General features: G+C 45.0%; 3 protein-coding genes across 3 annotated transcripts in view; all 3 read left to right on the top strand.

Moving 5' to 3' along the window:
- LOC144698110 (uncharacterized) overlaps positions 1-18,770 on the top strand; it is a 436,767-nt gene that overhangs the window by 2,142 nt on the left and 415,855 nt on the right. The gene's annotated exons all lie outside the window — the stretch shown is intronic.
- LOC144698145 (uncharacterized) lies at positions 4,730-15,560 on the top strand. Its single transcript, XM_078570087.1, has 2 exons — positions 4,730-5,909; positions 14,500-15,560. Exons 1-2 carry the CDS (start codon positions 4,958-4,960, stop codon positions 15,423-15,425), a joined length of 1,878 nt encoding a protein of 625 aa, XP_078426213.1. The 5' UTR covers positions 4,730-4,957; the 3' UTR covers positions 15,426-15,560.
- LOC144698090 (uncharacterized) overlaps positions 9,019-18,770 on the top strand; it is a 32,416-nt gene continuing 22,664 nt past the window's right edge. Inside the window, exons 1-2 of the mRNA XM_078570013.1 lie at positions 9,019-9,073; positions 11,605-11,657. The gene's annotated coding sequence lies outside the window, so the exon portion shown is untranslated. The remainder of the gene's footprint in view (positions 9,074-11,604; positions 11,658-18,770) is intronic.

Raw genomic sequence — 18,770 nt, 5'->3', positions numbered from 1 at the left:
TTTGGCAGTCTCTCCTTAGCCTCCACCTATCACTGGCCTCCGATCGAGCTCTCCTGTCCCACCCCCTTCTACCAGCTTATATTTCATCTCATTTCTATATGTCTTAGTTCTGATGAAGGGTCGTACGGACTCGAAACATCAACTGTATCCCTCTCCACAGATGCTGTCAGACCTGCTGAGTTTTCCAGGTATTTTGTTTTTGTTCTAGATTTCCAGCATTCGCAGCATTTTGCTTTTATTGTAGATAGATTTTTGTTAGGCAAGGGAATCAAGGATTATTGGGGATAGATAGGACTGTGGAATTTGAAATACAAGTAGATCAGTCAAGATTATATTGAATGGCGAAGCAGGCTCGAGGAGCCGAATGGCCTACTTATGCTCCAACTTTGCATGTTCACATGATGCGGATATGTGGTCGGAAGGTCAGTTTGGAGTGAAACATGACACCGATGTTGTGAACAGTCTGGTTCAGCCTCAGACAGTTGCTGGGGAGAGGGATGGAGTCAATGGCTATCGAGTGGAGAAGGGACTGAAGACAATGGTTTCAGTGATAGGGGAGGCGGTGGCATAGCGGTATTGTCACTGGACAAGTAATCCAGAGATCAGGGTAATGCCCTAGGGACCCAGGTTTGAATCCCACCACGGCAGATGGTGGAACTAAAAGTCTAATGATAACCATGAAGCCATTGTCGATTGTTGTAAAAACCCATCTGGCTCACTAATGCCCTTTCGGGATGGAAATCTGCTGTCCTTACCTGGACTGGCCTACATGTGACTCCAGACCCACAGCAATGTGGTTGACTCTATCAAACAACTGCCAGAAATTGGATGAGGAATGAAAACAGACGGACCACCTGGCATTGACCTAGGCCAGAAGCAGCAACAGCAAACTCAGCCCTGTCGACCTTGCAAAGTCCTCCTTACGATCATCTGCTGCCAAAATTGGGAGAGCTGTCTCACAGATGAGTTAAGCAACAGCCTGACATGCTCATACTCAAGGAATCATAGCCCTCGTGGAGACGAAGTCCCACCTTCACATTGAGGATACCCTCCATCGTGTTGTGTGGCACAACACTAGCAACTCAAGACAGAACCACCGGAATTGTACTCAACCACAGTCTGTAACCTCATGGCCCAACATATCACCTACCCTACCACTACCACCAAGCCTGGTTCAATCAAGAGTGCAGGTAGCATACCAGGGCAACATGAGGTAAACGTAAAAATGAAGCTACAACACAGGCTACTTGAGTGCCAAATAGCATAAGCAGCAAGCGATAGACAGAGCTAAGCCATTCCACAACCAACGGATCATATCTAAGCTCTCAGTCCTACCACATCCAGTCGTGAATGGTGGTAGACAATTAACCATCACCAGAGGAGGATGCTCCACAAATATCCCCACCCTCAATGATGGGCAACAATCTTTAGCCAGAAGTGCTGAGTGGGTGATCCAGCTCTGCCTCCTCCAGAGGTCCCCGTCTTCACAGATGCTAGTCTTCAGCCAATTCGATTCACTCCATATGATATCAAGAAATGGCTGAAGGCAGTGGATAATGTAAAGGCTATGGGCCCTGACAATATTCCGGCAATCGTACTGAATACTTGTGCTCCAGAACTTGCCACGCCTCTGGCCAAGCTGTTCCAATACAGCTGCAACACTGGCATGTACCTGGCAATGTGGAAAATTGCTTAGATTTGTCCAACCTGGCCAATTGCAGACCCATCAGTCTAATCTTGATAATCAGTAAAGTGAGGGAAGGGTTCATCAACAGTGCTATCAAGCAGCACTTGCAGAGCAATGACACTGAGTCTGTGTTTCGCCAGGGCCACTCAGCTCCTGACCTCATTAAAGCTTTGGTTCAAACATGAACAAAAGAACTGAACTCCAGAGGTGGGGTGAGAGTGACTGCCCTTGACATCAAGGCAGCATTTGACTGAGTGTGGCATCAAGGAGCCCTAGCAAAACTGGAGTCAATGGGAATCAGGGGGGAACTCTCTACTGGTTGGAGTCATAGCTAGCACAAAAGAAGATTATAGTTGTTGGAGATCAATCATCTGAGTTCCAGGACATCACTGCAGGAGTTCCTCAGGGCAGTGTCCAAGACCCAACCATCTTCAGCTGCTTCATCAATGACCTTCCTTCCACCATAAGGTCAGAAGTGGGGATTTTCGCTGATGATTGCACAATGTTCAGCACCATTCACGATTCCTCAGTTACTGAAGCAGTCCATGTCCAAATGCAGCAAGACTAGTCAGGGATGGTCAGCATGGATTTGTTAAAGGAAGGTCTTGCCTCTCAAATTTGATTGAATTCTTTGAAGAAGTGACAAGAAGGGTTGATGAAGGTAGTGCAGTGGATGTTGTGTACATGGATTTTAGCAAGGCATTTGACGAGGTCCCACATGGCAGATTGGTCAGGAAAGTAAAAGCCCATGGGATTCAGGATAATGTGGCGAACTGGATAAAAGGTTGGCTTTGTAACAGGAAACAAAGGGTAATGGTTGATGGATGCCCTTGCGAATGGAAAGTTGTCTCAAGTGGTGTTCCACAGGGCTCGGTGTTGGGACCCTTGCTGTTTGTGTTATATATTAACGATTTGGATGTGCATGTGGGGGATACGATTGGGAAATTTGCAGATGACACAAAGATTGGCCGAGTAGTGGATAGTGTAGAGGATAGCCAAAATCTCCAAAAAGATATAGATGGGTTGGTGGAGTGGGCGGTAAAGTGGCAGATGGATTTTAACATAGAGAAGTATGAGGTCATACATTTAGGGAGGTCAAACAGTTACAGGGATTACAAAATAAACGGGAATATACTAAGAGGTGTAGATGAAGTGAGAGATCTTGGCGTACAAGTACACAGGTACCTGAAGGCAGCAGTTCAAGTGGACAAGGTTGTAAAGAAGGCATATGGAATGCTCTCCTTCATTGGCAGAGGTATAGAATATAAAAGTAAGGATATAATGTTGGAATTGTATAAAACACTGGTGAGGCCACAACTGGAGTATTGTGTGCAGTTCTGGTCACCACATTACAGGAAGGACGTAATAGCTCTGGAGAGAGTGCAGAGGAGGTTTACAAGAATGTTGCCAGAGTTAGAAAAGTGTAGCTACGAGGAGAGATTGGATAGGTTGGGGTTATTTTCCTCTGAACAAGGAAGGCTGAGAGGTGACTTGATTGAGGTGTACAAAATGATGAGGGGAATAGATTGAGTGGACAGGATAAAATTGTTTCCCTTGGTGGAGAATTCTAGAACCAGGGGACATAGATTCAAGATAAGTGGCAGAAGGTGTAGGGGGGACATGAGGAAGAACTTTTTTACGCAGAGGGTAGTGGGTGTCTGGAATTCGCTGCCCAAGTTGGTGGTAGAGCCAGAAACTCTAAACTCTTTTAAAAAGTACCTGGATTTGCAACTTTTCAGTGCTGTAAGCTGCAGGGCTATGGGCCAGGTGCAGGAAGGTGGGATTAGAAAGGACACCTGGGTGTCCTTGGGCTGGCATGGACAGGATGGGCCAAATGGCCTCCTTCTGTGCTGTAACTTTTCTATGTTTCTAAGACCTGGACGATATCCAGGCTTGGGCTGACAAGTAGCAAGTAACATTCATGCCGCACAAGTGTCAGACAATGACCATCTCTACGAGAGAGTATCTAACCATCTTCCCTTGACATTCAATAGCATTACCATTGCTGAATCCCCCTCTATCAACATCCTGGGGGTCACCAGTGACCAGAAACTGAACTGGACCAGCCATATAAATACTGCGGCTACACGAGCAGGTCAGAGGCTAGGAATGCTCCAGCGAGTAACTCACCTTCTGACTCCCCAAAGCCAGTCCAACATCTACAAGGCACAAGTCAGGAGTGTGATGGAATACTCCCCCTTTGCCTGGATGAGTGCAGCTCCAACAACACTCAAGAGGTTTGACGCCATCCAGGACAAAGCAGCTGCTTGATTGGCACCACATCCACAAACATTCACTCCCTCCCACCACTGACACAGAGTAGCAGCAGTGTGTACCATCTACAAAATGCACTGCTGGAACTCACTAAGGCTCTTTAGACAGCATGTTTCAAATCTAGAAGGCAACAGATAGATGGGAACACCACCACCTGGAAGTTCCTCTCCAAGCCACTCACCATCCTGACTTGAAAATATATCGCTGTTCCTTCACTGTCGCTGGGTCAAACTCCTGGAACTCCCTCCTGAACAGCACTGTGGGTGTACCTACACCACAGGGACTGCAGCAGTTCAAGAAGGCAGCTCACCACCACCTTCTCAAATGCAATTAGGGATGGGCAATAAATGTTGGCCAAGCCAGAGACGGCTACATTGCATGAATGAATGAAAGAAAGAAAGGAAAGTTTTTGCAGTATTTATATGAAAGACATTGTTGCTCATCCAGTACTGGATGTCAGACAAATAAGGATGGTGTGTGACTTGGAAGGGAACTTAGAGGTGATGATATTCACGTGCACCTACCACCTTGGTCCTTCTAGATGGTTGAGTTTGAGGGGTTGGGAGATTCTGTCAAAGTTCTGGTCAAGCTGTAAACATATAAAATCCCTGTCCTTCACCCCCTCTCCCACATCTCCCTCTCTCCTCACCTAGTTTCCAGAATATTGTGTACACCCAGACCCAGAATAGGTGGCAAGTTCCCTTCCCTGAAGGATATTAGTGAATCAGTTGGGTTTTGATGACAATCCAGCAGCTTTTGTGGTGACTTTTTCCTTGTGCCAGCCCCACAAATTACTAGATTCATTCAGCTCAATTATACAACCTGTCTCTGTGTTTTTGTGGGGTCTGTCTCATTCCCTTTTTATCTGTTTTAAATCAATTTCACAGGATATTAGAAGTGGAGGATTAGCAGTCAGGAAACTCAAATCAAATCTCACATCAGAATCTGACAGAGTTGCTCAATTTATTGTCACCTGAATATCATTGGAATTTGAACATGGAAGGGAAAAGCACCATTCACAGTGGGGAGAAACCGTACACGTGTTCTGTGTGTGGACGAGGTTTCAGCCGTTCATCTGGCCTGTCGAGACACAAGCATAGTCACAACAGGGAGAAGCCATGGAAATGTGGAGACTGTGGAAAGGGATTCACTCAGTCATCCTACCTGCAGATACACCAGCGAGTACACACTGGGGAGAGACCATTCACTTGCCCTGAGTGTGGTAAGGGATTCACTCAGGCATCCAACCTGCTGACACACCAGAAAGTTCATACAGGGGAGAGGCCGTTCACCTGCCTTGAGTGTGGTAAGGGATTCACTTGGTCATCCAGCCTGCTGACACACCAGAAACTTCATACAGGGGAGAGGCCGTTCACCTGCTCTGACTGTGGGAAGGGATTCACTGCGTCATCTCTCTTGCTGACACATCAGCGAGTTCACACTGGGGAGAAACCATTCACCTGCTCCGAGTGTGGGAAGGGATTCACTTCGTCATCCCACCTCCTGGCACATCAGCGCACTCACACTGGGGAGAGGCCATTCACCTGCTCCGAGTGTGGGAAGGGATTCACTCAGTCATCCCACCTACTGGCACACCAGCGAGTTCACACTGGGGAGAGACCATTCACCTGCTCTGAATGTGGGAGGCGATTTGCTCACTCATGCCACCTAGTGACACACCAGCGAATTCACACTGGGGAGAGACCGTTCACGTGCTCTGAGTGTGGGAGGGGATTCACCCTGTCATCCGACCTGCTGAAACACCAGCAAGTCCACAGTGGGGAGAGACCATTTACCTGTTCTGACTGTGGGAGGAGATTCACTCTCTCATCCACCTTGCTTATACACCAGCGAGTTCACACTGGGGAGAGACCATTCACCTGCTCCGAGTGTGGGAGGGGATTCACGCTGTCATCCAGCCTGCTGAGACACCAGAGAGTTCACACTGGGGCGAGGACAATTTTCAGGCTTGGGCTGACAGGTGGCAAGTTACTTTTGCTTCACACTAGTGCCAGGCAATGATCATCTCCCCTTGACATTCAATGGCATTACCATCACTGAAACCCCCACGATCAACATCAACATCATGGGGGTCACCATTGACCAGAAACCGAGCTGGACTGGCCATATATATTTATATATAGTGTGGCAACAAGAACAGGTTGACACTGGGAATTCTGTGGCGTGTTTCGCACCTCGTGTCTCCTGTCACAAAACTATAATAATTTTCATAATATTATTGTGGTTTATTGTAAAGTAGGTTTATGGATGTGAATGTACATGGTTCTGTTTGAGAGATTTAATTCGAGTCATGTAGACTGTTAGGTTGAAGCTATCAAAAGAAGTTAGGTGTACAAACGGTATTATAAATGCTAATGAGTAAACATGTACAAGGGCTTAGCATATAAGATGTGAAGGAAATTTGAATTTTTAGATAAATGAATGAGTTGTTTGGTTTCAAAGGGATGATAGGATGTTTACAACTAGCAAGATAAGCAAGGCCAAGCAGTGTGTTTATTTTTCCAAAAGGTACTGACCATATTGGCAACATGAAAGATTTTTATATTATGGGAAAGCTAAATTTCCAAAGACATATAGAACAGTGGAATTTACAGATTAAAGAGCGAGAAATATATGTAAAGAGGAATGAAAAGCTTTGTTGTGGGGCCATGTAAGATCTAAGAGGAGTATGTGAAACAGCCTTATAGAAGCCTCCGGCCATTTTTGCAGAACTCTGCTGTGTCTAGTAACTAAATTTGGAGAAAAGCCTTTGGAATTCAGTCGAGTATGTGCTGTGGTAGACTTGCTGGCTTGCTATTTAAATTTAAAATCTATTTGGACTGTTGCCTTAAAGTGGGTGTGTACTTGGGAGTCAGGTTAATTAGGAATTTTGAGATTTGTTATAGTATTAAGTAACTGTAATCTTATGTATGTGCTTGAAATCTTTTCTTTTGTTAATAAATGTTTCAACTTAGCTTAAGTCTCTAAAGGTATTAGTTGACTCATTACTTCTGAACAGTGCATGAAGCTCTTTGAAATATATACAAATTGCAAAACCATTGTGATAGCGTCGCCAAGTTTCCCTTGTGGATTTGGTGCACCTGGCAAGCATTTCCTGCCACATCATGACACTCCCCAAAGCGTCCCCATCATCTACAAGGCACAAGTGAGGAGTGTGATGGAATATTCTCCACTTTCCTGGATGAGTGCATTTTAATAACACGCAAGAAGCTCAACAACATCCATCACAGAGCAGCGAGCTTAATTGGTGCCCCGTCCACTACCTTAAACATTCATACCCTCCTCAAATGACCCGCAGTGACATCATCTTATAAGATGCACTACAGTAACTCACCAAGGCTCCTTTGACAGCTCCTTCCAAACCTGCAACATCTACCATCTGGAAGGACAAGGGCAGCAGACACATGGGAACACCACCACCTAGAAGTTCCCCTCCAAGCTACTCACCAACCTGACTTGGAAATATATCGCCATTCCTTCACTGTCGCTGGGTCAAAATGCTGAACTCCCCCCACCCCCCCCACCTAACAGCACTGTGGGTGTACCCACATTACATAGGCTGCTGTTGTTCAAGAAGGCAACTCATCACAGCCTTCTCAAGGCCAATCAGGGATGGGAAATAAATGCTGGTTTAGCCAGTGACGCCCACATCCCAGAATGAGGTAAAAATATTGTCCTCATTGTCAAGGGGAAGCAAGGATGCAGCTCCAGTCTGATGCAGCCTTTGTTCATAAAACCAAGACCCATCCACATAAACACCAGTGGAATTGGATAGTGGTGTGGATTTAATACATTCATTGAACACGGCCTCTTTCACCTGACAAGTATGTGGGTTTCTTTCATACTGTAACGTCCCAGACAAATGGTATTTGTGAGGTTACAGCATTTTAATACCCTTGATTTGTAACTCCATAATTCATCTACTCTATCACACTGGGGATACTCCCTTCACTTGACCCTTTATTAATAATGTCACTGTGGTATGTGGGGGCACGTAGAATTATTGAATTAAACTCTACCAGGTACTCTATGCTTAACTAACCACTGAACCCTTAAATAAAAGCAATATGCTGCGGATGCTGGAGATCTGAAATAAAGGTATTATTGTGGAAAAAGAAACGGAGCTAATGTTTCGAGTGCAAAATTATTTTCTTCAGAACTGAAGAGAGGGAGAAATAGGATGGGTTTTTTGGCATTGAAAGTGTGTGGGGAGGGTCAAGTAGAACAAAAGAGAGGACGAGGAAGTTGGGAGAAATTAAATAACAATGGTGTGATTGAACGAAAGGCAAAGAGAATGGTAATGGTTATAATAAACAAAGCACAGTCAGTTTTAAAATCAGAATAAAGAACAAAAGATTGTCCAGTTCTGTTCTGAAGAAGAGTCATATTGGACTTGAAACATTAACTCTGTTACTCCCTCCAATGGTGTTGCCAGACCTGTTGAGTTTTTCCACACTTTCGTTTTTATTTCAGTGAACCCTTAATATCTGCTCAGTACACTGGTCAATTGATCTTTCCACAGGGGTCAGCGAGTCTGAGAGATACCCAGCCAGAAAACCTTTTCTATTCACCTCTTCCATTTCTACAGCAGACAGACAATGTTCTGACAGTGTCAGCAGGGATATGGAATTAATTGGATAGATATTCCAAAAAGCCATCTGTGCTGTGTCATCTACAAAACAGCGAACATTCAGTGTCAGGATAAAGAGAGGAAGAGCGAGAAACCAGTGACTGTGGCATTGAACCCAGCTAGAGTCAGCACCTTCAGGGGAGGAGAGGGAGGGAAACCAGTGGGAAAAGTTTTAAAAGCTCCCACCAGAGAGCAGCAGTTTAAATCACTTTTAGAAATCTTAATTGCGGAACAAAATTATTTTCGAGTATTGGATATTTCAATGGCGCTGCTGATACCCAACATTCCCTGCGGCTGTGAATGTGCTCAATTAACACTACAGGAACTCAGTGCGCAGGCGCGGTGGTGCTGAACTACCATGAGCATGCGCAGTGTCACCTGTTTCGGAGCGGCCGTGCGAGTGCGGGGGTTTTGGAAATGGGTGAGAGCGGGCGGGGCGGAGGGAGGAATGGAGCCCAAAGGTGAGAGTGGGTAGGGAGGGGAAGCTTCATAAAAACCCAGTGGAGGCCTCAAGCCCCGAATAAGACATTGTAGGTCCCGCGTTTACAGCTCGGAGGCTTTGTTTCCGGGCAACAGGCCCAGGTTAGCGGCTGCCATCTTGTTTCAGAGGCAGCAATGCGCATGCGCGACTTCAGACTCATCGACGTTTACAATACATTCGGCCCATCGCGTCTGTGATGGTCAACAAGGATCTGACGTCATTCATCCAATTTTCCAGCTCTGGAGGCTATGGCGACGCAAGTGAATATCTAAATACTTAAATGTTACGAGAGTTTCTAACTCAATCATCCTTTCAGGCACTAAGTTCAAGATTCCCACCATCCTCTGGGTAAAAACATTTCTCCTCAACTCCCCTCTTAGCCTTCTATCTCTTACCTTAAATCTATGCCCCCCTGGTTATTGACTCCTCTACTAATGAAAAAAGTGCCTTCCTAACCACTTTATCTATGCCCCTCATAATCTTATACACCTCTTTCAGGTCCCCTCTCAACTTTTGCTGCTCCAAGGAAAACAACCCCAGCCTATCCAATCTTTCCTCATAACTCAGACCCTTCAGCCCAGGCAGCATCCTGGTAAATCTCTCCACCCACTCCAGTGCAATCACATCCTTCCTATAATGTGGTGACCAGAACTGTCCACAGTACTCCAGTTGTATCCTAACCAGTTCCAGCGTAACCTCCCTGCTCTTGTATTCTATTCCTTGGCTAGTAAAGGCAAGTATCCCATATGCATTCTTAGCCACCTTACCTACTTATCCTGATACCTTCAGGGATCTATGGATATGCACACCAAGGTCCCTAAGATCTTCCGTACTTTCTATGTCATACCATTCATAGTATAATCCCTTGCCTTGTTAGCCCTCCCCAAGTGCCTTACCTCACACTTTTCCGGGTTGAATTCCATTTGCCACCGCTCCGCCCACCTAAGCAGTCCATTGATATCCTCCTGCAGTTTACAGCTATCCTCCTCACTATTTTCCACCCTACCAATTTTCGTGTCATCCGCGAATTTCTTGATCATACCCCTTACATTTAAGTCCAAATCATTTATGAACCCAATAAACGGCAAGAGCCCTAACACCAAGCCCTGCGGAACCCCACTGGAAACAGACACAGAAACATCCCTCTACTATCACCCTCTGCTTCCTGCCTCTCAGCCAATTTTGGATCCAACATGCCACATTGCCTTGGATCCCATGGGCTCTTACTTTCTTTACCAGTCTGCCATGAGGGACCTTATCAATAGCCTTGCTAAAGCCCTTGCAGACCACATAAAATGCATTACCCTCATCAACATTCCTGGTTACCTCCTCAAAAAATTCGATCAAATTTGTCAAACACGACCTTTTTTTAATAAATCTATGCTGACTATCCCTGATTAATCCATGTCTCTCCAAGTGCAAATATATTCTGTCCCTCAGAATTCTTTTGTGTGACCATCTTGGTGATGTAACGGAGTGGGCGTGACTTCAGGGTTCCAGTGACCGGGAGAGAAAATCGGTGACTCATTGGTTTTACTTCCACTCCACACACAGGAGCTGGAGACAGGTCCAGGTTAACAGATGGACAATGTGCTGTAGGGCGCATGTGTGACCTTCTGAAGAACATAAAAACAAGAACATCAGAATTAGGAGCAGGCCATTTGGCCCATCAATTTTGGTTCCCCACTTAATGGATCATGCCTGATCTGATTGTGGCCTTCACTTTCCTGCAACCAACCCCTCCCAAACCTTTGACTCCCCTATGGATCAAAAATCTGTTGAACTCAGCCTTGAATTTATTCAATGTCTCAGCCTCCACTGCTCACTGGAAAAGGGAATTCCAAAGACTAATGACCCTCAGAGAGAAGAAATTTCTCTTTCTCTCAGAGCCAAATGAGAGTCACTTTATTTTTTATCTGAGCCTCCTAGTTCTAGATTCCTCTATGAGGGGAACCATCCTCTCGGCATCTACCCTGTTAAGCTACCTCAGAATCTTACATAATTAAAAGCAAAATACTGCTGATGTTGGAAATCTGAAATAAAGACAGAAAATGCTGGAAAATCTCAGCAGGTCTGACAGCATCTATGGAGAGAGAAACAGAGTTAACGTTTCGAGTCTGTTTGACCCTACTTCAGAGCTGAGTTTTTCCTGCATTTTCAGAATCTTACATGTTTCAATAAGATCACCTCTCATTCTTTTGAACTCCAATGTGTATGGGCCCAATCTGCTCAACCTTTCCTCATGATACAAACATCCTCATTCCAAGAATCAGCTCAGTGAACCTTCTCTGAACTGCTTCAATGCAACTATGTCCCTGCTCAAGTTATCTTGGATCAGCAGGCAGGGGGAGAGAATGTTGTGAATTCTATACTGGGTTTTGGAAACTCCTTTTACAGGTGGTTAGAAGTGGAGGATTTACACACAGCAAACTCAAATCAAGAGAAATGTTTGTCTCTTCTGAATTTCTAACCTCAACTGGCACTTATGACTTTTGTAATCTCCTTTTACAGGGAGTTAGAAGATATGAAGACTGTGAGACCTTTCTCTGACTCCAGCACTTCTGGTAACTTTACAGTTGCAGACTCCAGCAGGAGATTTTAAATTTAAAAACAGTGAAATTATTTCAGGGGTGAGTGTTATTGAGCATCCATCTACAATTTAGAGCTCTTCATGCTGTGCTCTGGTTCTATGGCTCTGGGGCTGGTGTGGATCCATTACTGTGGATCTGAATTCATGTCCATCCATTGTTCTGTTTCATCTCTGCCCTCCCTGATCACCTCTCTGCCATTGTTTAACTTCCTCTGCCTCTAATCATAGGTGTATTTAACCATGTTTGGTATTTTACTGTTATTTCCACAAACCGTCTAAATGAGGTTTCCACTGCTGTCCATCCCGTGGCCTACTCACTGCTGATTTACCAGCTTTATCTTCCATAGTCAGGAATTGATTTTCCTGCACTATAGTCCATTTCTCTTCTGCTTCTGTGCTTATATCGACCGTTTTTATTGCACCATTTTTACTCTTCGTAGTTCATCCTGCACATCCTGAAACGTCAACTCTCTTTCTCTTTTTGCAGTTACTGCCTGACATGCTGAGTATTTCCAGCATTTTCTCTTTTTATTTCAGATTTCCAGCAGCTGCAGTATTTTGCTTTTGTTTTATTGCAGGCGTTTCTCACAGAATTGAGTCTAGAAACAGAGATGAACCAATTGAGAGTTGGTTTATGTCGGATGGTTGCAGAGGTTGATCCCTGTCCTCCTGTGTAGCACCGTTTCCATGCAGTCATAGAATGATTACAATACAGTCGGAGGCCACTTAGCCCATCCTGCCCATGCTGGCTCTCTGCAAGAGAAAATCAGCGAGTCCCACTCCCCTGCCCTTTCCTCATAGCCCAGCAGGATTTTTTTTATCTCTCCAGGGTCTTTGTCCAATTTCTTTTGAAGGCCTTTGTTGCATCAGTTTGAGCTGGAGGGGAGATGGAGGAGAAGCTGCTGGGTTTAACCCCGAGATGGTGGAACCCAGTCAGGCTTGGCAATTTCCAATGTCAGGGAAGGCAGATTCTAGGGGAGATCAGGTTGTTAAACGGACACTGTCTGTACAATGTAAAAAGGGATCGTTTAAGGATTAGGTGTTCTTGCAGATGTTTTTTATCTATTTTACTTATACATATTTTTACAATATCCTTGGGATTTGGGGGTCACTAACAAGACCAGCAGCAGATATCACCCATCCCCAGTTACCTGTGGAGAAGATGATGTTTGACCTTCTTGAACCGCTGCAGTCCGTGTGGTGAAGGTGCTCCCACAATGATGTTAGATAAGGAGTTACAGGTTATTCACCCAGCGATGATGAAGGAACAGTGATATATGTCCAAATCAATAAAATGTTCTAAGGCATTTCACAGAAATATTACAAAGCAACATTTGACACTGAGCCACATGAGGAGATATTAGGGCAGGGGCAAAACCAGAAGAGAGAGAGAGAGAGAGACCAAAAGCTTGGCCAAAGAGCTGGGTTTTAAGGTGTATCATGAAGGAGGAAAGTGAGGTAGAGAGATGGAGAGGTTTAAGGAGGAAATTCCAGAGCCTGGAGTTTAGGCAACTGAAAGAACGGCCACCAATGGCAGAGCAGTTAAAATCAGGAATGTTCAAGAGGCAGGAATTAGATGAGCGCGAAGATCTCAGAGGGTTGTAGCTGGAGGAGATTACAGGGATAGGGAAGAGAAGAGGCATGGAGGGATTTGAAAACGAGGAGGAGAATTTTTAAATTTTGGTGCTTCTTAAATTGGAACCTCTTAGGTCAGCGAGCACAGGGGCGATGGGTGAACAAGACTTGGTGTGGGCAAGCACACGGGTAGCAGAGTTTTGGATGACCTCAAGATTACAGAGAGCTTGTATGTCGGAGGTTGGTCAGGAGTGTGTTAGGATAGTTAAGTCTAGAGGTAAGAAAGGAATGGACAAGAGTTTCAGAAGCAGATGAGCTGAGACTCGGGTGCAGTGGGGCGATATTACTGAGGTGGAAATGGACGGTCTTGGTGATGATGTGGATATGTGGTCGGATGCTCAGTTTGGGATGAAGCATGTTACTGAGGTTGTGAATACTCTGGTTCAACCCCAGACAGTTGCCAGGGAGACAGATGGAGTCGGTGGCTAGGATGTGAAATTTGTTGTGGAGACTGAAGACTATGGCTTTTAAATTCCCAATATTTAATTAAAGGAAATTTCTCCTCATCCAGCACGGTTTTCAGACAATTAGGATGGTCTGTGAGTTGCAGGGCAATTCAGAGGTGATGGTGTTCACACACACCTGCTACCCTGGTCCTTCTAGATGGTGGAGGTTGAGGGTTTTTATCTTTTTGTATCTCTCTCTCTGTCTCTGCATATAGAGGCCAGAGTCTTGTGTAGGCCCAGACTAGGAGGCAGGTTCCCTTCCCTGAAGGACATTAGTGAACCAGTTGGGTTTTTAGGACAATCCGGCAGTTTTCACGGTCACTTATTCCTAGTGCCGGCCTCACAAATTACCAGATTTATTCAGCTCAGTTTCACAACCTGACTTTGTGTTTTTGTGGGTTCTCTCTCACTCACTTTTGTCTGTTTTAAATCAGTTTCACAGGGTATTAGAAGGGGAGCATTTGCAAAATGAAACAACAAATCAGTATCTGACAGAGTTGACTAATTTATTGAAACCTGAATGTCATTGGATTTTGAACATGGAAGGAAAAAGCACCGTTCACAGTGGGGAGAAACCGTACACGTGTTCTGTGTGTGGACGAGGCTTCAGTCAATCATCTGGCCTGTCGAGACACAAGTGCAGTTCCAGTGGGGAAGAACCAGGGAAATGTGGAGACTGTGAGGAAAGAATCAACTACCCGTCTGAACTGGAAATTCACCAACGCAGCCACAGCAGGGAGAGGCCATTAGTCTGCTCTGTATGTGGGAAGAGATTCACTCAGTTATCCACCCTGCTGACACATCAGCGAGTTCACACTGGGGAGAGGCCCTTCACCTGCTCCAAATGTGGGATGGGATTCACTCAGTCTTTCAACCTGCTGAGACACCAGCGAGTTCACACTGGGGAGAGACCGTTCACCTGCTCCGAGTGTGGGAAGGGATTCAGTCAGTTATCCACCCTGCAGACACACCAGCGAGTTCACACTGAGGAGAGATCTTTTAAATGTCCAGAATGCAGGAAGTGCTATAAAAGTTTAAAGGAACTGATGTTCCATCAACGTGTTCACAGTGAGGAGAGACCTTTTAAATGCCCAGACTGTGATAAGTGCTATAAAGGTTCCAGGGAACTGATGTTTCATCAACGTGTTCACACTGACGAGAGACCGTTCAGGTGCTCTCACTGTGGGACTGGGTTCAGGTGGCCATCTCAGCTCACTGAACACCAGCGAATTCACACTGGGGAGAGACCGTTCACCTGCACTGAGTGTGGGAAGGGATTTACTCGGTCATCCCACCTCATGACTCACCAGCAAGTTCACACTAATGAGAGACCTTTTAAATGCCCAGACTGCGGGAAGTGCTGCAAAAGTTCCAGCAATTTGATGTCCCATCAACGTGTTCACACTGAGGAGAAACCTTTTAAATGCACAGACTGTGGAAAGTGCTTTAAAAGTTCCAGCGATCTGATGTGCCATCAACGTATCCACACTGATGAGAGACCGTTCAGGTGCTCTCACTGTGGGACTGGGTTCAAACGATCATCTCAACTCACTGTACATGAGCGTATTCACACTGGGGAGAGGCCATTCACCTGCTCCAAGTGTGAGAAGAGATTCACTCAGAAATCCAACTTGCTGAGTCACCAGCGAGTTCACAAGTGACTGCAGTAGTTGGATTTTGCTGTTAATCACATCCAGGATGCAACCATGTTCATTGGGGTCTTTTTATGCTGATGTTTGCAAATTCCAGCCCAATTACATGTGTTATTATTCTGGATAAAAGTAAAATAAATCAGCTTTTTGTTAAACACACAGTCTGTTGAATCTTGTTGATATCCCTGACATAAGTTAGTTCCTTTTGAAGTGGTCTCCCTCTCCCCTGTCTCCTCCATCCTCACCAACAACAAGTGTGAGGAGCTCATGGAGCTTCTTTGTCACTAAGATTGAGACAATCTGATCAGCTGCCTCTGCTGCTTCCCTCCCTTTCACTAACCCACCGGACCAAACTGTGTCTAAAGTTCCCTTTTGTCTGAGCCCTGAACTCACATCTTTCCCCAGTTTCTCTTCTATTGCCTGTCAATCCCTGTCAGACTTCATCTTGTCCATGATGCCATTTCCACTAAACTGCTGACCATCCATCTTCCCCATGTTGCTGATATCGTTAACAGTTCTCTCTCTCTCTCTTATGGTTTTGTCCCTCTCACCTTTAAATACACCATTCTCACCCTTCCTGAAAAAAAACCACCCTTGGCCCCACTGTCCTTGCAAACTGCTGCCCCATCTCCAACCTCCCTTTCCTCTCCAAACTTGGTGTCCCCCCAAGGATCTATCCTTGGCCCCTCCTATTTCTCATCTACAAGCTGCCACTAGGTGACATCATCCAAAAGCACCGTGTTAGTTTTCACATGTACACTGACAACGCCCAGCTCTACCTCACTGAGCAGAAATTTCCTCCAATTAAAAATTGGGAAGACCAAAGCCATTGTCTTCGGTCACCACTACAAATTCCGTTCCCTAACTACCGAGTCCATCCCTCTCCCTGGGAACTGTCTGAGGCTGAACCACACTCTTCACAATCTTGTCAGATTTGACCCCAAGATGAGTTTCTGACCACATATCCACATCATCACTAATACCAGATATTTCAATCTCCATAACGTCGCCCGTCTCTACTCTGCCCCAGCTCATCTGCTGCTGAAACCCTCATCCATGCCCATGTTACCTTTAGACTTGACGATTCCAATACATTCCTGACCAGCCTCTCACATTCATCCCACCCCCACGTGGAAATGTGAGATCACCCTAAACTCTGCTGCCCGTGTGCTTTCTCACACCAAGTCCCGTTCGCCCATCACCCCTATGCTCACTACATTGACTCCTGGTCAAGCAATACCAAGACTTTGAAATTTACATTCTGTTTATAAACCCTTCCCTGGCCTTGTCCCTCCCTGTGTCTGTCATCTCCAGTCACACACCCACTGATATATCTGCACTTCTCCCATTCTGGCCTCTTTAGTATCCCTGATTTTAATCACTCCACCATTCTTGGCCATGTCCAGGCGTGAAACTTTGAAATTCCCTCCCTGAACCCCTCCACCTCTCTGTCCTGATGAAAGATGCTTGTTAAAATCTGCCTCTCCAATCAAGGTTTCAGCCATCGACTCAAATATTGCCCTGTGACTCGGTATCAACATTTTCTTCCTGAAACTGCTCTGAAGCACCTCGGGATGTTTTATTACATTAATCGTGTTGTATAAATTCACCATGTTACTGTTTCATGACAGGCAGTTTGTGCAAAGTAAGATTTGCTGACTTCCAGGTGAAATTGTTTCTGCAGTAAAATAGTTAACGTAGATTAAATTGGATTAATATTCATTGAAGCAAAATCTACAATTTTAAATCATCCATCAAAGGGAAAGAAAATTCTTGTGTCCATTTAGCACCTTCCAAATCCTCAGAACATTACAACGCGTTTCACAGTCAATGATGCATTTTGGAAGGAAGAATGAGGAGAGGCAGAATAGACTAAATGGTACAGTTTTAAACAGAGTGCAGGAACAGAGTGACCTGGGAGTGTATAGACACAAACCTTTGAATCCATCAGGACAGGTTGATCAAATTGTTTATAAAAATCTCATGGAGCCCTTGGTTTCCTAATGGAGGTATGGAGTGGAAAAGCAAGACAATTATACTGAATCTTTATAAATCACAATTAATCCTCATCTGAAATCTTGTGCTTAATTCTGAGCACCACACTTTGGGAAAGATGTCAAGGCCTTGGAGAGGGTGCAGAGAAAATTGACCAGAATAGTATCAGGTATGAGGGGTTTCAGTTGTGGAGAGACTGGAGAAGCTGGGATTGTTCTCTTTACAGCAGGGAAGGTTAAGGAGTGATTTAATAGAAGTGTGGTAATATTTATTTTTAGGAATTTTTGTTTACATAGGGAGAAATTGTTTCCATTGGCAGGATGGTTGGTGTGTCAACTGACTGAGTGACTCTCTTCCCACACTCAGTACAGGTGAATGGTTTCTCTCCGGTACGAGTGAGTCAGTATTTCATCAGATCTTTAGAGCTTTTAAAACTCTTCAGACAGTGAGAACAATTAAAAGGTCTCTTATCAGAGTGAACAACTTGATGGGCAGTGAGGCTGGACACACAAGTGAATCCTTTCCTAACATATGGAGTAGATGAACAGCACCTCCCTGGTGTGAACTCACAGGTCGTAGGGATTGAACTCCTTACTTACAACAGGATCGGACGTGACAATAGAGTTCAGTTATTGAGCAGCTTTATTAAGAGAAAGGCAGGACAAACTCCTAGACTAAAGGTAAAGTTCAGACAGTGATTTACAGAACAATGTGAACTCTATACTTCCCGTGTTGTATCTGGACAGCAGAGCGCACTTCTTTCCCCATAGCTTCTGGTTTTCTTGTGGAGTTTCCAGCTTTCTTGCTTCTTTATTATTTCTTCATCGTCTTCTCTTTGTTCTTTTCTCCACTGCATCAAACCCCTTGAGAGGGCTGTTCATATGCTGGAAACCCCCCTAACTCACTCCCCTGAGGCTACCAATCAGAACTGTCCACGTACATTTCACTACACAATCATGTGGCTTTTGTCCAATCACAGGTGTGTTCATGTGAACAGCATTTGCCTGTTGATGAGAGGAAGATACAAGGAGGATATGAGGAATTTCTCCTCTCAGAGGGTCGTTAGTTTCGGACTTCTCTCCCACAGAGAGCAGTGGGGACCGGGTCATTGAATAGATTCAAGGCTGAGTTAGAGAGATTTTTGATCTTCAAGGGAGTCAAGGGTTATTATGTAGGTCGGTGAGAAAGTGGAATTAAGGCCACAATCAGATCAGATCTTATTGAATGACAGGGTAGGCTCAATGGACCGAATGGCCTCCTCCTGCTCCTGTTTTTTATGTTCTTTTGTTCCCCATATCCGAGAAAAGGGAACTGTGAAAAATATCAGTGAACATGGGCAAGTGGGGTGTTCAGCAGTTT

Source organism: Cetorhinus maximus, chromosome 23 (assembly GCF_964194155.1).
Source record: "Cetorhinus maximus chromosome 23, sCetMax3.hap1.1, whole genome shotgun sequence".
In the NCBI taxonomy this organism is placed as follows: domain Eukaryota; kingdom Metazoa; phylum Chordata; class Chondrichthyes; order Lamniformes; family Cetorhinidae; genus Cetorhinus; species Cetorhinus maximus.
This window is presented reverse-complemented; position numbering and strand designations above follow the sequence as displayed.

Excerpts from the sequence above, each read along its gene's own strand:
- LOC144698145 (XM_078570087.1), top strand. The coding sequence starts at position 4,958 with ATGGAAGGGAAAAGCACCATTCACAGTGGGGAGAAACCGTACACGTGT. Across the intron at positions 5,910-14,499 it reads ACACCAGAGAGTTCACACTG|GGGAGAGGCCATTAGTCTGC; the intron begins GGGCGAGGACAA and ends GCAGCCACAGCA.